This window comes from Oikopleura dioica, chromosome 2, assembly GCF_907165135.1.
Source record: "Oikopleura dioica chromosome 2, OKI2018_I68_1.0, whole genome shotgun sequence".
NCBI lineage: Eukaryota > Metazoa > Chordata > Appendicularia > Copelata > Oikopleuridae > Oikopleura > Oikopleura dioica.
The window spans coordinates 12,306,733-12,324,336 of record NC_137292.1 but is presented as its reverse complement, the minus strand read 5'-3'; the positions used below and the strand labels follow the sequence as shown (position 1 = coordinate 12,324,336).

At 40.2% G+C, this 17,604-nt stretch overlaps 8 protein-coding genes and 1 long non-coding RNA gene across 9 annotated transcripts; 3 read left to right on the top strand and 6 right to left on the bottom strand.

Moving 5' to 3' along the window:
• Positions 1 to 17: 17 nt before the first annotated feature.
• Positions 18 to 287, bottom strand: LOC145699852 (uncharacterized). Its single transcript, XR_014134094.1, has 2 exons — positions 150 to 287; positions 18 to 105 (listed from the first exon to the last, which is right to left on the bottom strand). It is a non-coding gene; the product is annotated as an uncharacterized LOC145699852 (long non-coding RNA).
• A 169-nt stretch (positions 288 to 456) lies between these two features.
• On the bottom strand, positions 457 to 2,716 carry LOC145696051 (serine/threonine-protein kinase svkA-like). Its single transcript, XM_081773037.1, is given in 9 exon segments — positions 457 to 809; positions 885 to 956; positions 959 to 1,309; positions 1,551 to 1,750; positions 1,794 to 1,913; positions 1,956 to 2,143; positions 2,186 to 2,279; positions 2,327 to 2,479; positions 2,576 to 2,716. Coding segments are annotated over 8 exon segments (1,272 nt in total). The 5' UTR covers positions 2,448 to 2,479; positions 2,576 to 2,716; the 3' UTR covers positions 457 to 683.
• Positions 2,717 to 2,747: 31 nt separating this feature from the next.
• On the bottom strand, positions 2,748 to 5,061 carry LOC145696050 (transcription elongation factor A protein 2-like). Its single transcript, XM_081773036.1, has 4 exons — positions 4,786 to 5,061; positions 4,176 to 4,451; positions 3,823 to 4,098; positions 2,748 to 3,364 (listed from the first exon to the last, which is right to left on the bottom strand). The coding sequence occupies exons 1-4, from the start codon at positions 4,997 to 4,999 to the stop codon at positions 3,249 to 3,251; spliced, it is 882 nt and encodes a 293-aa protein (XP_081629162.1). The 5' UTR covers positions 5,000 to 5,061; the 3' UTR covers positions 2,748 to 3,248.
• A 411-nt stretch (positions 5,062 to 5,472) lies between these two features.
• Positions 5,473 to 6,421, top strand: LOC145697352 (zinc finger HIT domain-containing protein 3-like). Its single transcript, XM_081774544.1, has 3 exons — positions 5,473 to 5,731; positions 5,834 to 5,959; positions 6,009 to 6,421. Exons 1-3 carry the CDS (start codon positions 5,537 to 5,539, stop codon positions 6,294 to 6,296), a joined length of 609 nt encoding a protein of 202 aa, XP_081630670.1. The 5' UTR covers positions 5,473 to 5,536; the 3' UTR covers positions 6,297 to 6,421.
• Positions 6,422 to 6,428: 7 nt separating this feature from the next.
• On the top strand, positions 6,429 to 8,430 carry LOC145697351 (beta-hexosaminidase subunit alpha-like). Its single transcript, XM_081774543.1, has 6 exons — positions 6,429 to 6,620; positions 6,688 to 7,144; positions 7,189 to 7,361; positions 7,405 to 7,728; positions 7,773 to 8,138; positions 8,182 to 8,430. The coding sequence occupies exons 1-6, from the start codon at positions 6,482 to 6,484 to the stop codon at positions 8,373 to 8,375; spliced, it is 1,653 nt and encodes a 550-aa protein (XP_081630669.1). The 5' UTR covers positions 6,429 to 6,481; the 3' UTR covers positions 8,376 to 8,430.
• Positions 8,431 to 8,740: 310 nt separating this feature from the next.
• On the bottom strand, positions 8,741 to 10,534 carry LOC145700842 (carbohydrate sulfotransferase 1-like). The gene is made up of 4 exons (XM_081778168.1): positions 10,363 to 10,534; positions 9,917 to 10,318; positions 9,260 to 9,879; positions 8,741 to 9,219 (listed from the first exon to the last, which is right to left on the bottom strand). The coding sequence occupies exons 1-4, from the start codon at positions 10,531 to 10,533 to the stop codon at positions 8,781 to 8,783; spliced, it is 1,632 nt and encodes a 543-aa protein (XP_081634294.1). The 5' UTR covers position 10,534; the 3' UTR covers positions 8,741 to 8,780.
• Positions 10,535 to 11,558: 1,024 nt separating this feature from the next.
• On the top strand, positions 11,559 to 12,212 carry LOC145698999 (uncharacterized). Its single transcript, XM_081776244.1, has 4 exons — positions 11,559 to 11,735; positions 11,782 to 11,892; positions 11,937 to 12,050; positions 12,095 to 12,212. The coding sequence occupies exons 1-4, from the start codon at positions 11,696 to 11,698 to the stop codon at positions 12,202 to 12,204; spliced, it is 375 nt and encodes a 124-aa protein (XP_081632370.1). The 5' UTR covers positions 11,559 to 11,695; the 3' UTR covers positions 12,205 to 12,212.
• Positions 12,213 to 12,922: 710 nt separating this feature from the next.
• Positions 12,923 to 13,990, bottom strand: LOC145698998 (uncharacterized). The gene is made up of 4 exons (XM_081776243.1): positions 13,506 to 13,990; positions 13,238 to 13,445; positions 13,115 to 13,191; positions 12,923 to 13,071 (listed from the first exon to the last, which is right to left on the bottom strand). Exons 1-4 carry the CDS (start codon positions 13,603 to 13,605, stop codon positions 13,001 to 13,003), a joined length of 456 nt encoding a protein of 151 aa, XP_081632369.1. The 5' UTR covers positions 13,606 to 13,990; the 3' UTR covers positions 12,923 to 13,000.
• Positions 13,991 to 14,590: 600 nt separating this feature from the next.
• On the bottom strand, positions 14,591 to 15,485 carry LOC145700843 (uncharacterized). Its single transcript, XM_081778169.1, has 5 exons — positions 15,312 to 15,485; positions 15,091 to 15,251; positions 14,913 to 15,048; positions 14,710 to 14,870; positions 14,591 to 14,668 (listed from the first exon to the last, which is right to left on the bottom strand). Exons 1-5 carry the CDS (start codon positions 15,397 to 15,399, stop codon positions 14,627 to 14,629), a joined length of 588 nt encoding a protein of 195 aa, XP_081634295.1. The 5' UTR covers positions 15,400 to 15,485; the 3' UTR covers positions 14,591 to 14,626.
• Positions 15,486 to 17,604: the final 2,119 nt, after the last annotated feature.

The following is a 17,604-nucleotide window of genomic DNA, read 5'->3' as shown; positions in this document are numbered from 1 at the left end:
TGAAAGTTTAAGCGATTTACCTGAACATTTTCTTAACATTATCAGTATTGGTCTTTGCCCGATAGATGGCGCGATTGTGATCCCTTGGCCCCGAAACATGATAGTCTAGCCAATTTTGTTATTACGAAAAATAAGTCTGGAGGGCTTACCTTTTGAGTATAAATAGTCATGCTTGCGTTCCGTCTGGACCACCGCCGAGCGATGAGGATTTGCAGCAGCCTTTTGCGTCATCGCTCACTCCTTTTACACTGTGAGCCTTTTATCAGTAATAACAGGAGCAATCCCGATGTTCTAGAAAATCGGCTCCGTAAGAGACTATTTTTAGGTCTAGAATATTTTGGTGGAGGTAGAATGAAATTCATTGAATTCAATGAATTACAATTTCATTACATTTTGAGTAATCAGTTTTTCTTTCAGGAGCGAATTAAAAATAAAAATTTCAAGGATTTTTGAACTTTTTCACATTTTTCTCGTACGATGCTTGAAATTGGAAAGAAGTGGATTGTCGGTTGTATTTTTATATTTACAAAAGTAGCAATATATTCAATTAGACAGCTGCTTGTGCGGATGAAGATATTTCAGGAATGAAGGACTGCGGAAAAGAGCGGAGAAAAAGTTGCGATTGTGAGGAGTTTTTGAACTGGAGAAAAATTGGTGGTGGAGAGCAGTTATAATAAACACAGTTAGTTATTAACAGAATAGGGGTCGCGGACGAGTTGTGTTAGTTCGGCTACAAGCTTGTCTGTGATTCCTGGGCGGATTTCCTCCAGCTTGAGTAGACTGATTCGCACTTCGTCCAGCGCGGAAGTCTAAAAAAGTAAATAAGACTCGTCAAGTTCAAACTTTTGACTTCAAAGGTACTCTATTCCTTGATTCCAACTTACACAATCTTGATATTTATGCTGCGTCTTCATTTCTGACAGAATTGGCGCCACGACATCATATAACGACGCCGACTTCTCAACAGTCGTGTCGTTTTGTCGAGGAGACGTTTTTGCTTTGGAATGACTGGTACTGGAGCTGGATCGCTGGGTGGAGCTGGAGCAGGATCAGTGGGAGGATCCAATGGGACGCGGTTGTTACTGTATGCAACTGCTGCTGCTGCGGCTGTTACGTGAGATTGTGGCCTTGTCGGAGCGGGTTGGGAAGGTTGAGCGGGAACAGGCTGCGCGGGAGCGAGGGGACTGACCGCGCGAGTTGGGCTTGCGTGACGGCGATCTTCTTTGGGAGATGGCTGTCTTTGAATGAACGACGCTTCAGGACGAGTTTTGGCAGGTTTGACCGTGTCGAAGTCCCAGTTAGGTATCAACTAATGGTAATTTTAGATTGAATCAAAACAAAATGTAAAGAAGTCATATTTTGGAAAGTCCAAAAAAGACATGATCTGTAAATACAGATTGCAATTGCAAGTTGGGAAGCGTTCCAACTAAAAGAAAATAAAAAACGTTGGTGTAAAAGCTGATAACCTCAAGTTTTTCAAAGTTATTGTAGGCTCCCTTTGATGAGAAACAATGATGAAGTAGGTTAGCGAGAAAATCAAGAAAACCAACCTTGATTGTGGCATCAAGCTCATTTTCTACGTCCTCTTCCGTCGGATTGCGTTTCTTCCACTTTTTGAACTTGTTAATTGGCTCTTGAAGAATCGAGTTCTTTTTCGCGTTTTTGAGGAATTTCATTTTGAGAAGGTCTTTTGGTGATGGGCGGTTTTGAGGTTCTTTGTTCAAGCAACTGGCAACAAACTGTTTAAAATCTAAGGATCAAATGAAGGAAAACTTTAAGAAATCGGAGGTTACCTCGGCTGAAATCACCGTCGAGTTCTGGAGCGGCATCATTTGGAATGCTCATCAAAGCTTTCATCGGGTGTTGGTCGGACTTGGGAGGCTCGCCTTTGGCGAGTTCTATGGCAGTTATTCCTGAAAGAAGTTTAACTTTCCAGGAGACCTTTCAAAGTTTACCTAGGGACCAAATATCAGCTTGATAATCATAGGCGGACTGTTTAATAACTTCCGGTGCCATCCAAAACGGCGTTCCTACAAACGTATTTCTTTTCATCGTCGTTTCTGAAATTTGCGCAGCGACACCGAAATCGGCCAGTTTGACGTCACCAGAGTCCGTGAGCAGGACGTTGGCGGCTTTTATGTCTCTGCAAACACGGGGTTAAATTTTAAGAGGAAAAATTGGACACCTGTGAATTTTGCGCTCCTTTGAATGAAGATAATCGAGTGCTCTGCAGACTTCGCGGAGGATAACAGCGATGTAGACCTCATCGAGCTTACCCACTTGAAAGGAAAGCTGTTGAGATCAAGGAAGAGTATGTGCATCTTACTTTTGAGCAGATCATTCGCCGATCCGCCAGTCAACAGCTCCATAACGATCCAAAGTTCCTTTGAGTTCAAATAGGAACCGTAGTATTTAGTTACATAGGGCGAGGAACATTCAGAAAGCATCGCGATTTCCTGTTGAATATCATCAATTTCATCTGAAATCAAAATTTATCGGACTTGTCTCTGTCACAGTTTATTTGCTCTTCACGTCATTATCTTTCTTTCAAAACGATTTGCTTTTGAGTTTTTACCGTCTGACTTTTCGAGGTCGATGATTTTTACAGCGACGATTTTCTTCGTTTTGATCTCTTGTGCTTTCCAAACTTCGCCAAAGCTGCCTTTGCCGATTTTTCTTGAAGCTTGAACAGATCTTGCGGATCCTTTCCGCCCATTTTCTGAATATTTTGGGTTGATAAATTGGTCGGGCAAAGGTTTATTTTTACGAAAAGAAGAATAGTAATGTAAAGTTATATATGAGTGACTCATCCTGAGTGTAAGTAAAGGTGAGAGTAAGTTACAGTAACAAGACTTTGTAGATTTTCAGTTGACAGTATTTGGGCAGTAAAAATTATAGTTACGTAATAACCTTATCGCAAAATATTTTGGATACAAGTTTTAAGTTGATAGATCTTTGAGATTGGGATACTGTCAGGGAGGATTTTTCTGTATTTATGAATTCGTATTTGCTCACATGTAGTTGTATGTTCACTCATATAAATATACTACTAGTAGATTGAAAATATGGTAGATTCTGTTTCTGTTCACCAGTTTCTTTTTTAGCTAAAAGAAAGCTCATGCTTCAAAAAAGCTAAAAAGCACCTTTTTAGTTCTAGTTTTTTCTCTTTCTGTACAGGCTAAATTTAAACATGGCCGGAAAAAATGTAAATGTAAATTTTAAAAATAGGGAAAACAAAAGAAAAGGAGCTAGCAGAATTTCCATCGATTACCACAGCTCATACAGTAAACGAAGGTCGTCATCGGCTCATCGGCAGATCGGGTTTGGAGCTGGGTGTATGTGCATTCTTTGCCCTTGCACTTTCGAGAGGTTAAAGATATTTTATGGTGGAGCGGGATTTTTTTATAGAAATGATATACGGATTCATTTTAGAACATTTGTGAATTAAAAAGAAGTTTCATTGAATATTCCTTTATCTGCGATTAAGAAAATACGAATTTCAAGTTTTTCATTTTATATCTCTTTCATTTTTGATTTCAATAAAAATGTCAATCACATCATTTTTTTTTTATTTTATCAATGGTCTCGAACGAGTGATCCTACAAAGTGAAAGGAAATGGAATGAAATTTCACTCGCTAAATATTTACTTGTAATGATGTCACAGATGCGCTGAGCAAACTGAAAATGCCAACTCCCTAGCCGTAACTGCGTGTTTACGGGAGTTTATGCTCTTTCGATTTATTCTTTGGGCGACTCATGCCAACTGGTATTTTCAAAAAAGAAAACTGCTTTCCAGAAAAATCGTGAACCTCTTTCCTTTCCACAAGTAAACATATCTGTCTTTGTGCCTTCGTTCTGCGCCATTTGGTGGTCATTAATCGCTTCTTTAGTAAATTTCTTCCTCAACTCTTGAAGTTGCTTTGACGCCATTTCTTCTGGCTTCATGCTGGCTAGTTTTTCGGCGGAGATGATGCCGCTCATGACCGAGTCGCGCAGCTCCGGGTTTTTGGCATCTTTGAGGTTGGAGTAGCGAGATCGGATTTTGTTTCGGTACTTCGTGTCTGAGCTTGAACAGCCGTGGAAGGTGAAGATTGCCTCTGAAATCAAGAATAAGGACTCAAAGAACCCGTCTACCGGGTAGAGTCTACCCTCAATCTAAGGATCAGTCGAATACCTTCAATTTTAGCGGCCATTAGGCTAACAAACTGCGGTTGGTATTTATCCTTATCAACCATAAGGGCTTTTTGAAGAAGTTCTCTGCATTTGTTTCTGCTCGGATCCGAAGTGGGTTGAATAGAAGCGCCGAGATTTGGAGAAGAATCATTCGCGACAGGCAGCTTTTCCTTTTCTTTTTCGCGTTTCTGTGAGCTGCTCTCTGTCTTCTGTACTTTCGGCGTTCCCCCATTGTCCGCGTTTTGAGCCATTTGCGCTTTCCATTGTTTGATCAGAGCTAGAAAGGAAAAACTTAAACGTAAATTCCTGACATAGGAATTTCTCAAAAAGCGTCTCTGTTTTGAATTCAAGAATAAAATCGATGCGCAATTGAAAATTGGCAATTCACAATTGAGGATTGATATTTATTCTGGCGAGTAGCTGTAAATCTTTATTTCACTTGACTCTTTATGTTTCGATTTCAGCGGGCAAATAAGGGAGTTTCCCTCCTAAGACATAAATAAATCAATTTAAAATCTCATAAATATAGATACATGAAGTGAATCACTTCTTTTCCAGAGCAATTTTTATGTTTATATATAAATATACATTTTTATATAATCAAAATCTACATTTCGATTGAGCAGCGATTTCCGTGTGTCCAGCATTTTGTGCCCCCTTTCTCAGTGCATTGACGACATGACCGATTTTCGAGCTTTCGAGCAGTTCTTTTGTGATTTTTTCTTCCTTCAACGCATTGAGTAGCTGACCGGCATCGCCATATTTTTCCTTGTCGCAGAGTTTTTTGACTTGTGACGCGTATCGTTTCAGCTCTTCCAGCGGCATTTTTCTTGCTTTTCGAACTTTTGTTCTGAAAACAAAAATTTTCCTCCGGGGAAATAATTATGGACAAGCATCGAAATAAATTGAAAGTGAAGTTGTTTGACAGTTGATTTTTTCTTTCTGTTAGTGAAGACCACAACTTGTTTTTTAAGAATAATGGATATTTAATAAATTGATTTTCCGCTATACGAGACTAATTACTTTGATTCATACTTCGTATCGTAGACAATAAGACTCATAACTAAAGCCAGGTACTTTTAATACATGATAAAATGATTTCCAGATAACATTCTCTACTAAATTCATGTTTTCGTGTCTTCTCGTTATCTCTCAACACTTTTTTCAACTCAAAAAACCTAAAGAGTGTCAGAATTGACAGCTGATTATTGTTCTCTTGAGAATAAATGCATAAAAAATTGCGGCTCAATCTCTCGGTCGGGAGCGCCGCTGGCCAATAAGCGCGCATGTTCCGCCCGATTTTCTCTTTTCAAATCTCCAATTTTCAAGAGTTTCTCCTGCTGATCCCGACTTTTTAAGAAAATGACTGAACAGATCGAACGAGAAAGGAGTAATCACAGAGGAAATCACCGAAGAGGAAGAGGTCGAGGAAGAGGAGGCCGTGGAGGGAGCAGAAATCACAATAATTCAAAAAGGGATGGAAATTTCAAAAAGCCAGAGCAAGTGAAAACGATAGAAGTTGAAGTCAAGCCGGTGAAGATCTGCGTGGAATGCAAGGAAAGAGTAATTCAATCAATTTTAATCCTCTTCTTTATCGAAAATCACCTTTTTCTCACATTTTCAAATTAAAATATCCGATTTTTTTCAACTCTTTGAAAGATAGAAAGCCCAAAGTACAGATGCCCTGCCTGCCTGTCAAATTACTGTAAAGTGGAATGCTACAAGATCCACAAAACAACTTGTGTCCCGAGAAAGCGCAAACCCGCCAAGAAACCTGGATTGAAGGTGGTTTTCCCTTCCACTTTTCAAACATTCTAATCAGCCCTTTCTTCAGGAAATCGACTCTGTAATATCTCAAGACAAAGTAGAAGGCCACCGACTGGAACGATTGAACACAGACTTGATCAAACGGCACTTGTACAATCCCCACTTGCGGCCAATGCTAGAAGAGATTGTTTCAGAGCGAAGCTCGACGGATATTCGATTCTTGCTTGACCAGGCGATGCAAGAGCCAATTTTTGCCGAGTTTGCGAGAGATGCAGTTGGAACGATGTTCCCTGAAGAAATCGAAAAGCAGAATGAACAGCCAGAACTAGAATTTTTGAAAAAAATTTCAGAATAAAGCTCAAAAACGATTTTCCCTAATTTTCTAGGTCAGGGCGCGAGAGCATAAAATTTTTATCGATTCTTGTCTGTTTTTGCCATTCAAGTGTGAACTACTCCCATTTTCAAATCGAAACGCCGGCAGAAAATACGGCAGTAAAAACTCAATTTCGTTTTTTAGAGAAATCGTAACTGAATGTAAAAATGAAATTTCTTTCGGCATTTTTTCTTGGAAATGCGCTAACGAATGCAGCTGATAGATTTCTGCCGCCGTGGCAGTACGATGGCACGGTTTGGCCTTTGCCGCAGAGTATGGCGGTGACGCAGGAATTTCAAATTTTAGGTGAGTTTTAAAAGCAATCAAGCCCTTACACTAACGGAATGTATTCAATCACTCAATTTCTCTTCAGATGCAAATATCCAGTTTGTTCTGACTCCTGAGTCGCCCCAATGCGACATTATCCCCGACATCTTCCAGCGATACCAAGATCTGATCCGTTCCCACTTCAAAATCGCCAGTTCTAGTTCCAAAAAGCTCAAGTTCTCAGCCTCCTCTGCCGCTGGAATCATCGACACAATCGAGGTCAAAATCATCAACTGCGAAAACTACCCTTCTCAAAATATGAACGAATCGTACACCCTTCAAGTCGGCTCTCCAACGCCCGAGAAAGTTGAATTGACAGCCAGTGCCGAGTGGGGAGTAATTCATGGACTGGAGAGCTTCACGCAGATGATTCACAATATTGACTACCGACCGAGTGTAAACTCGACCATGATTACCGACTGGCCGAGATTTCCCTTCAGAGGATTTTTAATTGACACTTCCCGACATTATCTTCCTATTTCCGTCATCAAAGCTCAGATCACGTGAGTCCTAAAATATAGATTTTGCAATAACTCGCATTTTCTAGCGCTCTTTCTTGGAATAAGATGAATATTCTTCACTGGCATATTGTCGACCTGCAAAGCTTCCCTTATGAATCGCAAGTGTTGCCCGAACTCAGCTTCCTTGGATCTTACACGCCACTCCATGTCTACACCATTCACGAAATCAAAGACATCATCGAATTCGCCCGCCTAAGAGGTAAATTCTATCAGCGAGAAGCAACCATTAAATCATCTTCTAGGAGTCCGAGTTGTTCCAGAGTTCGACACTCCCGGTCATACCGACGCTTGGGGACCCGGCGGTGGCCCGAAATTCTTGACTCCTTGCTACCGCAATGGCGAGCCCGACGGAAGCCACGGGCCAATCAACCCCATCTACCAAGAAAACTACGATCTCATGCGAAAACTATTCACCGAAGTCAACGAAGTCTTTCGCGATAGCTACCTGCATCTCGGCGGCGATGAAGTTCCATTTGGCTGCTGGAAGTCTAACCCAGATATAACTGCGTATATGGCGAAGAATAATTTGACTACATATGCTCAGCTAGAACAAGTTTGGGTCCAAGGTAAGAAAATATAGAAGTCAAATTCTAGTTTATTTATTTGCTAGGAATGGTTGACATTGCACATGACTTGAAGAAGAACTACGTTGTTTGGGAAGAAGTATTTGTCAATGGCGTGAAAATCTCAAATGAAACCGTCGTTGAAGTTTGGAAGGGAAGATCTGGAACATGGAAGGACACCATGAATGCTGTCACGAAATCTGGCCACAAAGCCATTCTCGCCTCCCCTTGGTATCTCAATATCATCTCATACGGTGTTGATTGGGAAGGATACTACGTTATCGAACCAACTGACTTCAACGGCACCGCTGAGCAGAACAAACTTGTCATGGGCGGTTCAGCGGCGATGTGGGGCGAATTCGTCGACGGAACGAACATTCTTCAGCGAATCTGGCCCCGCGCTAGCGCTGTCGGTAAGTTGTCCTCAATCTCTTCCGATTCTAAGGGTTTTGTTAGCCGAGCGGCTTTGGAGCGACAAGTCAGTGAACCAGCCCGGCCCAGCGCGATGGCGATTGAACGAGTGGCGCTGCAAAATGCTCGCCCGAGGTCTTCCTGCTCAGCCAGCGATTCAGAATCCAAACGTCAATCCTAATTTCGGATACTGCCCTTATCCATTTGATCCTTTCAACAATGCCCATTACCTTTTCTAAAGGCCTTCAACTAAACAGTTGTCTCAGTTCCACAATAAATTCATCATCATTCAATCTTCAGCATCAACTTGAGAAGTTTCTTGTGAAAAAATGCAGTGTATCTTATTTATTGTATGCTATAATATTTTTCTAGTGGTATGTCTACTAAGACTTTGTCCGCAAGTAAAAAAAAAATCAAGAAACCATAAGCTAAATATTCGTTTTATCTTGGCAAAATTATTTTTGCATTAACTCCTCAGGCGATGATGAAAAACTTAACCAACTCAGTTAGACTTCACCGGTCCCTGGCTGACAATTTGGTCCGTGTTAATGAGTCAAAAAAAACCTTACAAAGAAGAACGCGTTCAACCACTTATCGACGGGGAGAATATTTATTTACAGTAACGAAATTTCGAGATTTCTATCTCACTGAAGTTCAGGCAGGTACGAGGTACTCTTATCTTCATATTCTTCTTTTGATCGTACAAACTTGTAACCGAATTCTTCCATAAGCTCACTACATCCCTTCTGAATCCCGTCAACTATCTCAAACGGGAGTTTGCTTGGCCATGTCTCCAAAACCGTCGCCGAGTTTCTATACGTGCCAAAGGGATTTCTCGCTTCGAGAATTTGATTGTGGACGACGGTCCTCTTTCTGTCGGGTGAGTTGACTTCTTCGACGATTATTTTCGACATGTCGGGCATGCTGTTTTGAAGGAGCATATCTTGAGTTTCTTTGACCTTGAACTTCGTTTTCGTGTAGTTATGTCCAGCGTTGTCTTCGTACAGAATCACCTCTTTGTCATCGATCATGGTTCGTTTTGCGACGTGGAAATCTTTGAGATCGAGAGATTCTCGCCGTACCCTAAACATTATTAAAGATTTGCATTTCTATCAGATCTAACCTTGAAGCGCCTGTATTTTGTCGGATCCAGCCTTTCACTTTCGGATGAAAGGTCAAACCGACGAAATCATAAATTTCTTGAGCCTTTTCAAACGGCAATCGATTCAGGTCTTCATAAAGAACCGTTGAGTAGTCATCGCTTCCAAAGTATTTTTCATAGGTCAGCATCTGTTGTTTGCACAAGTCAGTAACATTTTTGACGATCTCTGCTTCTGTAATTGGGTCGTCAGGGATTGATAGTCTGGACTTGGCGATGGCTCGCGGGTCGCGAATGAGATGGACGACTTTGAGAGACATTGACTTAGAAATCGAGTCTAGCCAGGACCCGTTGCATATTCGAATCGTTTTCACAACCGTCATTTCTTTCTCCCTGCAGAGGTCGTCCGTCAGTTCCAAATTTAGAGGCCCACAACTCGAGCATTTCAATTCTCCACCGGGCATTGGCGGGCACAGCCGCGGATCGCAAAGACTAAGGGAGTTGAAACGAAAACATGCACCAGTCAAGAGGCAGAGCCTTGAGTTGTAAAGGTTTGGGTTGAAGTGTTGAATCTTTTGGGTGAGATTTCGCATGTTCGGCATGTCACATGACAGTATTCTCTCAAGATTTTCGATTTTCTCTTTCTACAAAAAATTAGAAAACATAAGCGGATTTTTTTACCTTGAAAGCAGGAGAATCAGACGAACAATCCCTCGAGTACGGAAAGAGCGGCTCAAAGTGGTAAAACACATCAGGATGTTGATTGAAAAGCTGTCCAAGAAAACTTGACCCGGAACGGTAGTACGTCAGCAGAACTGTCCCCTTCGTTTGCTTCCGTAATCCACTGCCGTGCTTTATCGCAAAGTCGTTATAGGATTTCTGCAGAGACGGGCTTTTCAAGAACATTGACGGGATATAGTCAAATACGTAAGGGACTTTCCCAGATCTTTGTTCTTCGTTGTAATTTGAAAGTAATTTTGAGTAATTTGGCTTCTGCGCTTCAGATTCTACCGGAGCGACAGGATTTTCTCCCTCCCACATGAAGAATTTTGCTTTCTTTGCGTCTGTGTATTCTCCATCAATCTTAATTTTTAGCCTCATGATATATAATCATGTTATGAACTTACTGTATTTGAATTTGGCAAGTAACGATGCGAAAGACTCTCTGAATAAGCTTTTGAAGAAACCATTTTCCATCCTGTCCAGAAACATAATGTGTACCAAATTAAATACTTGTATTTCTCTACTACTGTAAAGCTTTTGACGAAAAATCTTAACGAGCTTAAAAATAGCTCCATATTTTAATAAGTCGGACGGAGAAATATAATAGATGCAAAGATGCTCCTCCACCGCCCCGAGGCATCGGAGAACTGACGGAGCGTAAAATTCGTCAGTTGGTGGAGTTCAACGATCGCGATGGGAAACGCCTGTGCTACACCAACAGTAGTTTTCAGACAATGCAAAGTGCGCTCTTATGATCGCATGTGGTTTCGCCTCTCACATGGTGGCGTAAAATTTTATTGCCCTTCTCTGATGAGCTACTGCTACAGGCGAACATGACATTTACAGTATCTGGAAAAGGAGTTGGATCAACACAAATTGACTTTCCGAGCAAATAATCTGCTGATGGGCGCCTATCGCTCCCACTTGAATCTAAATCAAAAATGCAATACGACCTAAGAAGTCCGTCGAAAACCGAGAGAAACTATCAAAAATCTAAGGAGCAAGAAAAGAAACGAACCTTCATCGGTAAGAAAGATACAGTACAAATTTTAAAGTGTATCGACCTATGCAAATTTGCTCAGGGATTAACGCAATTTTGAAGAGTTCGCACGTAAAAATGTCAAGCTGAGCTTAGATATGACTTTTTTGATAAAAAAAACAGTTTCTCTTGAGTTTGAGCCATACAAGAAATGTCTATTTTTAAAGATAAGCAAAAGACTTTTTATAGACAAGACAAACGTGGGTGCCAGTTATCAAGAAAATAACTAGTTATAATTTTCTAAAAATATTTGTAAGCACATGTAAAAAACGATCGGTTACGACGGCAATTAGATGAGACGGTTTTCGGCAGCGGCGGTTTTCATGACGCACATAAAGGAACAGTATTGACTCTATCTTGAAAGTTGAGAGCAATTATTAGCTGATCTGTTAATTTGTAAATACTGCTTGGGAGCTAAACTAAGGCACCTTGGCAGTAGAAGCTTGATAGTCGGACAGGAAATGGTTTTTATCTGCCATCGTTGCCATAGCTTTTTTGACCTATCGAATTTCGAAAATTTGAAGTTTCTCAATCGAAAAAGATAACCCGTTCTAAAGAGCGTCAACTATCTTGAGTTGGAGCGACAACGCATCGATCATGAACGACGAAGTGCTTCCAACTTCCGCAGTCTGCCACAAAGGCGGCGGAAAAACTTGAAGTCAATTGAAGACATAAAGGAACAAATCCAAACGAAAGAAATGCGCCGCCTGCTGAGGAACTTCCGCGAGAAATTTGTTGGTATTAATCTGCAAATATCCGGTTATGTACTAACCTTCTTGATAAGAAAAGCCCCAACACAAATATCATTTACTTATTCCAACGGTGGCGCCGGTCATCCTTGACCCAGACGAATACGACGAAAGTCACGATCAAGACTCCGACAAAGCTATCATCGGTTTGACATGGCGGAAACACCCGTTGACTATTCTCGTATTTCAGAAAAGTTCAATTTGATCAAAAGACAGTTGCCAAAACTAGCTGACCAGGCGAAACTGAAAGAAGAAACGGCCGAACGAGAAAGACTACGTAGAAAAAGTAGAAATGCTGGATCAGGTAATGATTTAAATTAGCATTTTACAAATCAAAAAAACTTGAAGTGAAACTTCTTCGATATGTCCGATCTGACAAGCCACGTAAATATGAAATCGAACTTACAAACATGTTTGAAGATCAAAGCACTTCTTTAATGCCTGTTTCTATGAAATAAAATTTGTGAAGAAAAATAAAACCAATGTTCCGATCGATCCAAGGGCCCGAGAATCAGCTGGCCTTGCACCCGGCCTTTTCGAGAAAAAGCGCCATCTGCAGCTATGAATTAGCACCAGCTGTATCAAACCCACCGCGCGCTATAAATACCGAGCAATCTGACTTTTGAAATTCATAATTGAATTCGCCCCTAGGCATTACTAGAAAATAAAACCAGTACACTAATTGTACCTCTACTTGCGAATTATGCCAGCTACCGAGAAAATCAACTTTGAGCCAAAGAAGACCAGTGAGTCGAGAAAGCGGAAATCAGATGATATTTTCAACTTGCCAGCGAATAAGATAAAACCAGCTGAAGAGTCAAGCCCGTTAGGACTGGATACGCGACTCAAAGAACTCTTGAAAGAATCAAGCAGCAACTCTCCCCTCGATGGCCGCCCAAAAACCGCGGATCCTCCTGCAGCTTCTACTCAAGAACGAATGATCTACAAAGCCCTGTTCCAGCTCCACACGATTATCGGGCACCACGACGATGATGGAAGGCCAAACCCGATTCTTCGGAACGCAGAGGCGAAAGATTGGGAAACTGACAAGAAACTCAAGCGCTACAGCCGACAAGTACAGGAAGCAAAGAAACTTCTGCCATTTATTCGAGGACATCTGAAGAAACTCGAACGCAAACAATCTCCAAAGTAACTCTTCTGTGCACTTTTCTCCTTTTCTGTAAATTCAAATAAATTTTGAACTTGATTTTTTGTCTTTTATTAAAAAAGTGTTAGATACAAATTACAAATTAGTTATCCTTCAAAGTGACGGCGAATATTGTAGCTTCCATCTTTTCGATGTTTGTACAAGTTCACGAAAGGACCTTGAAAACAATTATTTTCTTTTATAATGTTTTACCGAAATACCCGAATTCTCGTCCATATTTCTTCCGGAAAATTTGCCACTGAATTTTGGAATCTTAATCCATGCGCTTTGAGGAGGCCTATTCAAAGATTCATAGTATTAATTTTGACGACTGGGTATTGTACCTTTGATTTGTACTCCAGTTATTAGACGAGTGAGGACGACTGTTTGTTGGCGTGTGACTTGGGCGACCGTATGGTCGGTTTTGAGAGGCATTCGGATGATTATGAGCGATATTGTTTACGCCTTGTTGCCAGCTAGCAGGGCCCGGAATATTGTTAATGGATGACCAGGAGGACGAAAATCTTGGTCGAGCACGCGCTAGCCCGGTTTCTAAGAAAATGATTTGGTAAATAAAAAAATTTAATTTTGATGAATTTCAATTTGTCTTACCCGAAGTTTCTTCCGATGAGAACGATGCTTTCTTAAACCCAGGGCAGGCCAAATTCAATTCATTACAGGACTGAGTAACAACTGCGTTAATCCTGTTCATTCTTTTCAGAAGTTTGTCTTTTTTCGCCGAAGTGCACTTGGCAAAGTACTCATCGATCACAGGGCCAAAGATCGCTCCAAATTGCTCGTTGACTTGAATGTTAGCCACTTGAGTCAAAAGCTCCGTGCTTTCATTAAATTTTTAAAAAGACTTTTTTTTCTCACATTTAATTTTTTCACATGCATTGAAATTCTTTTCCTGACTGGTTCGGTAATATCAACTGTGGTGCAATCGTTTGTTTCGATGCTTTTGATCAGCTCGGAAGTTCTAAATTTGACTCGATCGAGAATCTTCTTGATATTTGGGCTGTGAGGGATCTTGGTCATTGCCCACTCTAGCGACAGGTCTGCGTTTTGTAGCAAAAGACCCTTAATTGTCGGCTCATAGTCTTTGTCCGGGTTATCCAGCGAAACTGAAAGCTCAAGAATTATATTTAGACAGTCGGTTTCCCCTTCCTTGCGCTAACTTGGACCTTATCTGCAGGAGGCCACGTGATAACGCCGAGAAATCGACACAAGTGGGACAGTCGCAAGTGTTCGACTGAGAAGAACGGCATTGGCCATGAGCATGATTACAGCAACTGGACGAGTTACTGTCAGAGGAACAAATGGCAAAACCTGCTGATTTACCACATTTCAGGTCGTTGCGGACTTCTCCAATTTGTGATGAAACTTAAAAATAGATATTCAAGGCTCTCAGAATATTTCTTCGTAAGAACTGCTCTATCTACGTTTCCTGAAGCGAGAACGACTGACGTAAGAATCTTCATATTTACGATTCTCTTGTTTATTCCACTTTATCAGTGGAAAAAATTTATTAAATAGCAGACAACCAAAAACCGAAAACAAAAAAGAACCTCAAATGAATTGCCCGAAGTTTCTTGACATTTGATCAAATTCAGCAGCTCGTGTGCTTCCTTTAAACTTTCCTGATCAAAAACTGCGTCTCAGAAATAACAGAAGATCTTTTTTGTAAAAATATATTTCTTAGTTACAGTTTCGAGCATGTACAGTTCATTCATTTAAATAGGATTGACGAAGAGCTTGTTGTTCCGTATCACGACCTAAAATATTATTTTTTTTGTGGAAAGTATAATTTTCTGACGTTATGAACTGATGCTTTCGTAAGATTTCGTTTTCTGAACTTCTTTCTATCCAGAATTTCTTCATAGCTTCTTCCTATCTGAGGAATATTGTTTCGACTTAGTACGTTGCCATTGAAGCAGTTGTGATTCTTTACTTTTCCTCCGTAGAATTGAATGATTGCTAGAATTTTTTAAGAACGTTTATAAATGAAGCTGAACGTACGATATTTTTGAAGATTGAGGCCTTCAACAACAATGAGTTTTGAAAAACGATCTTCTAAATCTTCTGGGCTACGTTTTGAATGAAGCACAACAAAAGTATTGCCACGGTAGAAGTTCCAATATTCCAAATTCCAAGTCTAAATTAAACAATTATCGGAGACCGGAGCTCATTTTACAACCTGTATGTTGAATGAATTACTGCCCTGAAAATCCATTGAAATCGAGAAATCAAGAAGATTTGCAGGAACTTTTATTTCAACCGCGAATCCAAATTTGTCGTGCCTCATCCATGCGTCCACATATTGCGCTGATATCAACCCTTCTAAGGTTTTACAGGGCCCTGTTTCACGTTCATATATTGTCGAAAATCAAAAGTAGGAAAATTAATCGAGAACGAAACCTGAAGTCGTGCTTGCAGGGCCATTTGTTGGCGTGAAAGGATTCGCAGTGGGACGGAAAAATATAAATTTTCGGTTTTGACAAAACATCGTAAACGTAATATTTTCGAAAATCTAAAAGTGCAGTTATGTCAAGCTTGAACTGCCATTCAAGAATCTTGAAAAAAAATTTTGGTTTTTACGATTCTAGTGCCCAGGCGGCGAGATCTAAGAAAAAGTTACGAACTCGCCTAGGGACCAGGGGTACTTATTTTTTCGGATTTTTTTTGGGCTCAATTATTCTCTATGATCCGAGGATTGTCATGATTGCTTCAGATCGAAAATTACTCATCGCAATCCGAAGATATGATCAAAACAAATTTTTACTAGAAAAATGATAAAAGTCGCATTTTTACTAAATTTCAACGCTTTATGGATGGTAATACTAATTCAAATAAAGTTTTTTATCTGACTGAACGAAAATTCGACTTCCGGTTTTGATTATCTTTGATTCTAGAGCCAAGATTTCGATTTTTGATCGGAATTTTTGACAGATTTTAAATAAAATTCTTTTAAATGAGCATCTTATTTATAAAAATAATGATTTTTATCATAAATTTGAACAAGGATAATGATAGTCTTTACTGATTATCTGTAAATTCACCGTTTGTTTCCCGCCCGCGGCGAGCGCTCTCCTCCTAGAGCGCCCTCTTTTTGAAAGATTTAAGAAGTTGAGAGTCCTTTTGATTATTAAAACTCAAGAATAATTTTTCTTTTACGAAGACAATAAAACCCAGGGGTTTTTTTATCGACATTTTTGACGCTTTCAGTCAAAGTTCAAAATAACTTATTGGAGGGACTCTGGCTCAAAATGCTGAAAATGTCAATAAAGAAACCCCTGATAAAAATGGAAGATCGTGATAAACTATCCAGAGTAGAGATGAAAGAGAAAATAGTTGCGCTTCTTGTTTTCCTCAGCTTTATTGCTTTTGTCGTCTTCTTTTCAGGTAAAAATCAAAAAAAGAAATCTGCTCGCTTGGTGTCGCTAATTCGGACTTTCGTTTTCGGGGCAATTATCAAAAGTCATCAGTTGACAATTGATAAAAATCTTAGAGTTGAACTTGAAATGATGAAAATCTTTATTTTGTTTAGTTCTACCAGGAGATGAGCCAACCACGACAACAACGACCACCACGACAACAACGACCACTACTACGACAACGACCACTACTACGACAACGACTTCTTCGACGGCACTTTCGACAACATCAACGATTTTTATTTGTGGAATGCGCTATCACCGTCGTTTTCATTACCGATTTGCTGATAGATATTGTTAAATAAATATATATATATATCTATCTTTTGCCGAGTTTTGTTAGAATTGTTTTAGAAAAGTCACCCCAGCAGGAAATCACAGCATGTCGCGTTTTAAAAAGCGGAGTTGATTAAGGGGCCAGCCACGATAATGATCAGATGATCAGTAGCAACTTGTGCTTGGTGCATCTTGATTGCACGTTCGTCTTTTAACAGTTACTGTGGGAAGCCACGTGATGGAATTCTAATTAAGTCGAAATTGGGAAGTCACAAAGAGTCGCTTTAAAAACGTCGCAACTTTTCGCAGGAAAATCGGTTTAACTTGAGTTTGGCAAGGCGGAATTACGATAAAGAGTTCTTCTAGATTATGAAAGATCGGCCAACTCGCACAAGGCTGGCAAAGAGATCGCCCATTCCTAGGGAAACTCGATGAAAAATGAGCTTTTTTCTGGGCTTAGTAGAGAGGGAGTATAATACAGATTTAGAAAGCCCAGAAGCTGAGGATCATTTTTCATCGAGTTTCCCTACCCATTCCCATGTCTTGAGCACGATTTTGTAATTTTCTCTTTTATATATACTGAATTTAAATCGGATAGATGCAGGTTTGGGAATCAGTTACAGAAAAAATGCAGACAATCATCATTTCACAATTTTACAAAATTGAAAGTTGAGTCGCAGCGGCGCTAACGCACGAAGGAACCAGATTTCCTATCATCATTTCTGGGATAAAGAAAGTACTTTAGTCGCTAGAAAAGAGGATTAAAACGTACTTGGCTCTGTTTAAAACAGCTCTGACGCTCCCAACAGAGAACTTCGACGTGCCGTCATCCATTTTTGGAATTTTCGATTTAACGGGCTCTTTTTGGCCGAGTTTTTCAAGCCGCTTGTCACCAGGGCTTCCAGCTTTTTTACCAGGCATTTTTTCAGGGGAGGACTTTTCTGTCATCGTTTTCGCTGTCTTTTTGGGGGATTTTTTCAGCGGCTGATCTTGATCTTCAA

Coding starts and splice junctions, on each gene's coding strand:
- LOC145696050 (XM_081773036.1), bottom strand. CDS start 4,999: ATGCCGCTGGAAGAGCTGAAACGATACGCGTCACAAGTCAAAAAACTC. Junction 4,452..4,785: donor AATCGCTGCTCAATCGAAAT/GTAGATTTTGAT, acceptor TTTCCTTTCTAG/CTCTGATCAAACAATGGAAA. Junction 4,099..4,175: donor AATGGCCGCTAAAATTGAAG/GTATTCGACTGA, acceptor TCTTGATTTCAG/AGGCAATCTTCACCTTCCAC.
- LOC145697352 (XM_081774544.1), top strand. CDS start 5,537: ATGACTGAACAGATCGAACGAGAAAGGAGTAATCACAGAGGAAATCAC. Junction 5,732..5,833: donor AGATCTGCGTGGAATGCAAG/GAAAGAGTAATT, acceptor ACTCTTTGAAAG/ATAGAAAGCCCAAAGTACAG. Junction 5,960..6,008: donor CCAAGAAACCTGGATTGAAG/GTGGTTTTCCCT, acceptor CCCTTTCTTCAG/GAAATCGACTCTGTAATATC.
- LOC145697351 (XM_081774543.1), top strand. CDS start 6,482: ATGAAATTTCTTTCGGCATTTTTTCTTGGAAATGCGCTAACGAATGCA. Junction 6,621..6,687: donor GCAGGAATTTCAAATTTTAG/GTGAGTTTTAAA, acceptor ATTTCTCTTCAG/ATGCAAATATCCAGTTTGTT. Junction 7,729..7,772: donor AGAACAAGTTTGGGTCCAAG/GTAAGAAAATAT, acceptor TTTATTTGCTAG/GAATGGTTGACATTGCACAT.
- LOC145700842 (XM_081778168.1), bottom strand. CDS start 10,533: ATGGAGCTATTTTTAAGCTCGTTAAGATTTTTCGTCAAAAGCTTTACA. Junction 9,880..9,916: donor CTGATTCTCCTGCTTTCAAG/GTAAAAAAATCC, acceptor AATTTTTTGTAG/AAAGAGAAAATCGAAAATCT. Junction 9,220..9,259: donor CAAAATACAGGCGCTTCAAG/GTTAGATCTGAT, acceptor AATAATGTTTAG/GGTACGGCGAGAATCTCTCG.
- LOC145698999 (XM_081776244.1), top strand. CDS start 11,696: ATGCGCCGCCTGCTGAGGAACTTCCGCGAGAAATTTGTTG. Junction 11,893..11,936: donor CTCCGACAAAGCTATCATCG/GTTTGACATGGC, acceptor CTCGTATTTCAG/AAAAGTTCAATTTGATCAAA. Junction 12,051..12,094: donor AAGTAGAAATGCTGGATCAG/GTAATGATTTAA, acceptor AAAAACTTGAAG/TGAAACTTCTTCGATATGTC.
- LOC145698998 (XM_081776243.1), bottom strand. CDS start 13,605: ATGAACAGGATTAACGCAGTTGTTACTCAGTCCTGTAATGAATTGAAT. Junction 13,192..13,237: donor AACTGGAGTACAAATCAAAG/GTACAATACCCA, acceptor ATCTTTGAATAG/GCCTCCTCAAAGCGCATGGA. Junction 13,072..13,114: donor AAATATGGACGAGAATTCGG/GTATTTCGGTAA, acceptor ATTGTTTTCAAG/GTCCTTTCGTGAACTTGTAC.
- LOC145700843 (XM_081778169.1), bottom strand. CDS start 15,399: ATGTTTTGTCAAAACCGAAAATTTATATTTTTCCGTCCCACTGCGAAT. Junction 15,252..15,311: donor CCCTGCAAGCACGACTTCAG/GTTTCGTTCTCG, acceptor AACGTGAAACAG/GGCCCTGTAAAACCTTAGAA. Junction 14,669..14,709: donor CGAAAGCATCAGTTCATAAC/GTCAGAAAATTA, acceptor ATAATATTTTAG/GTCGTGATACGGAACAACAA.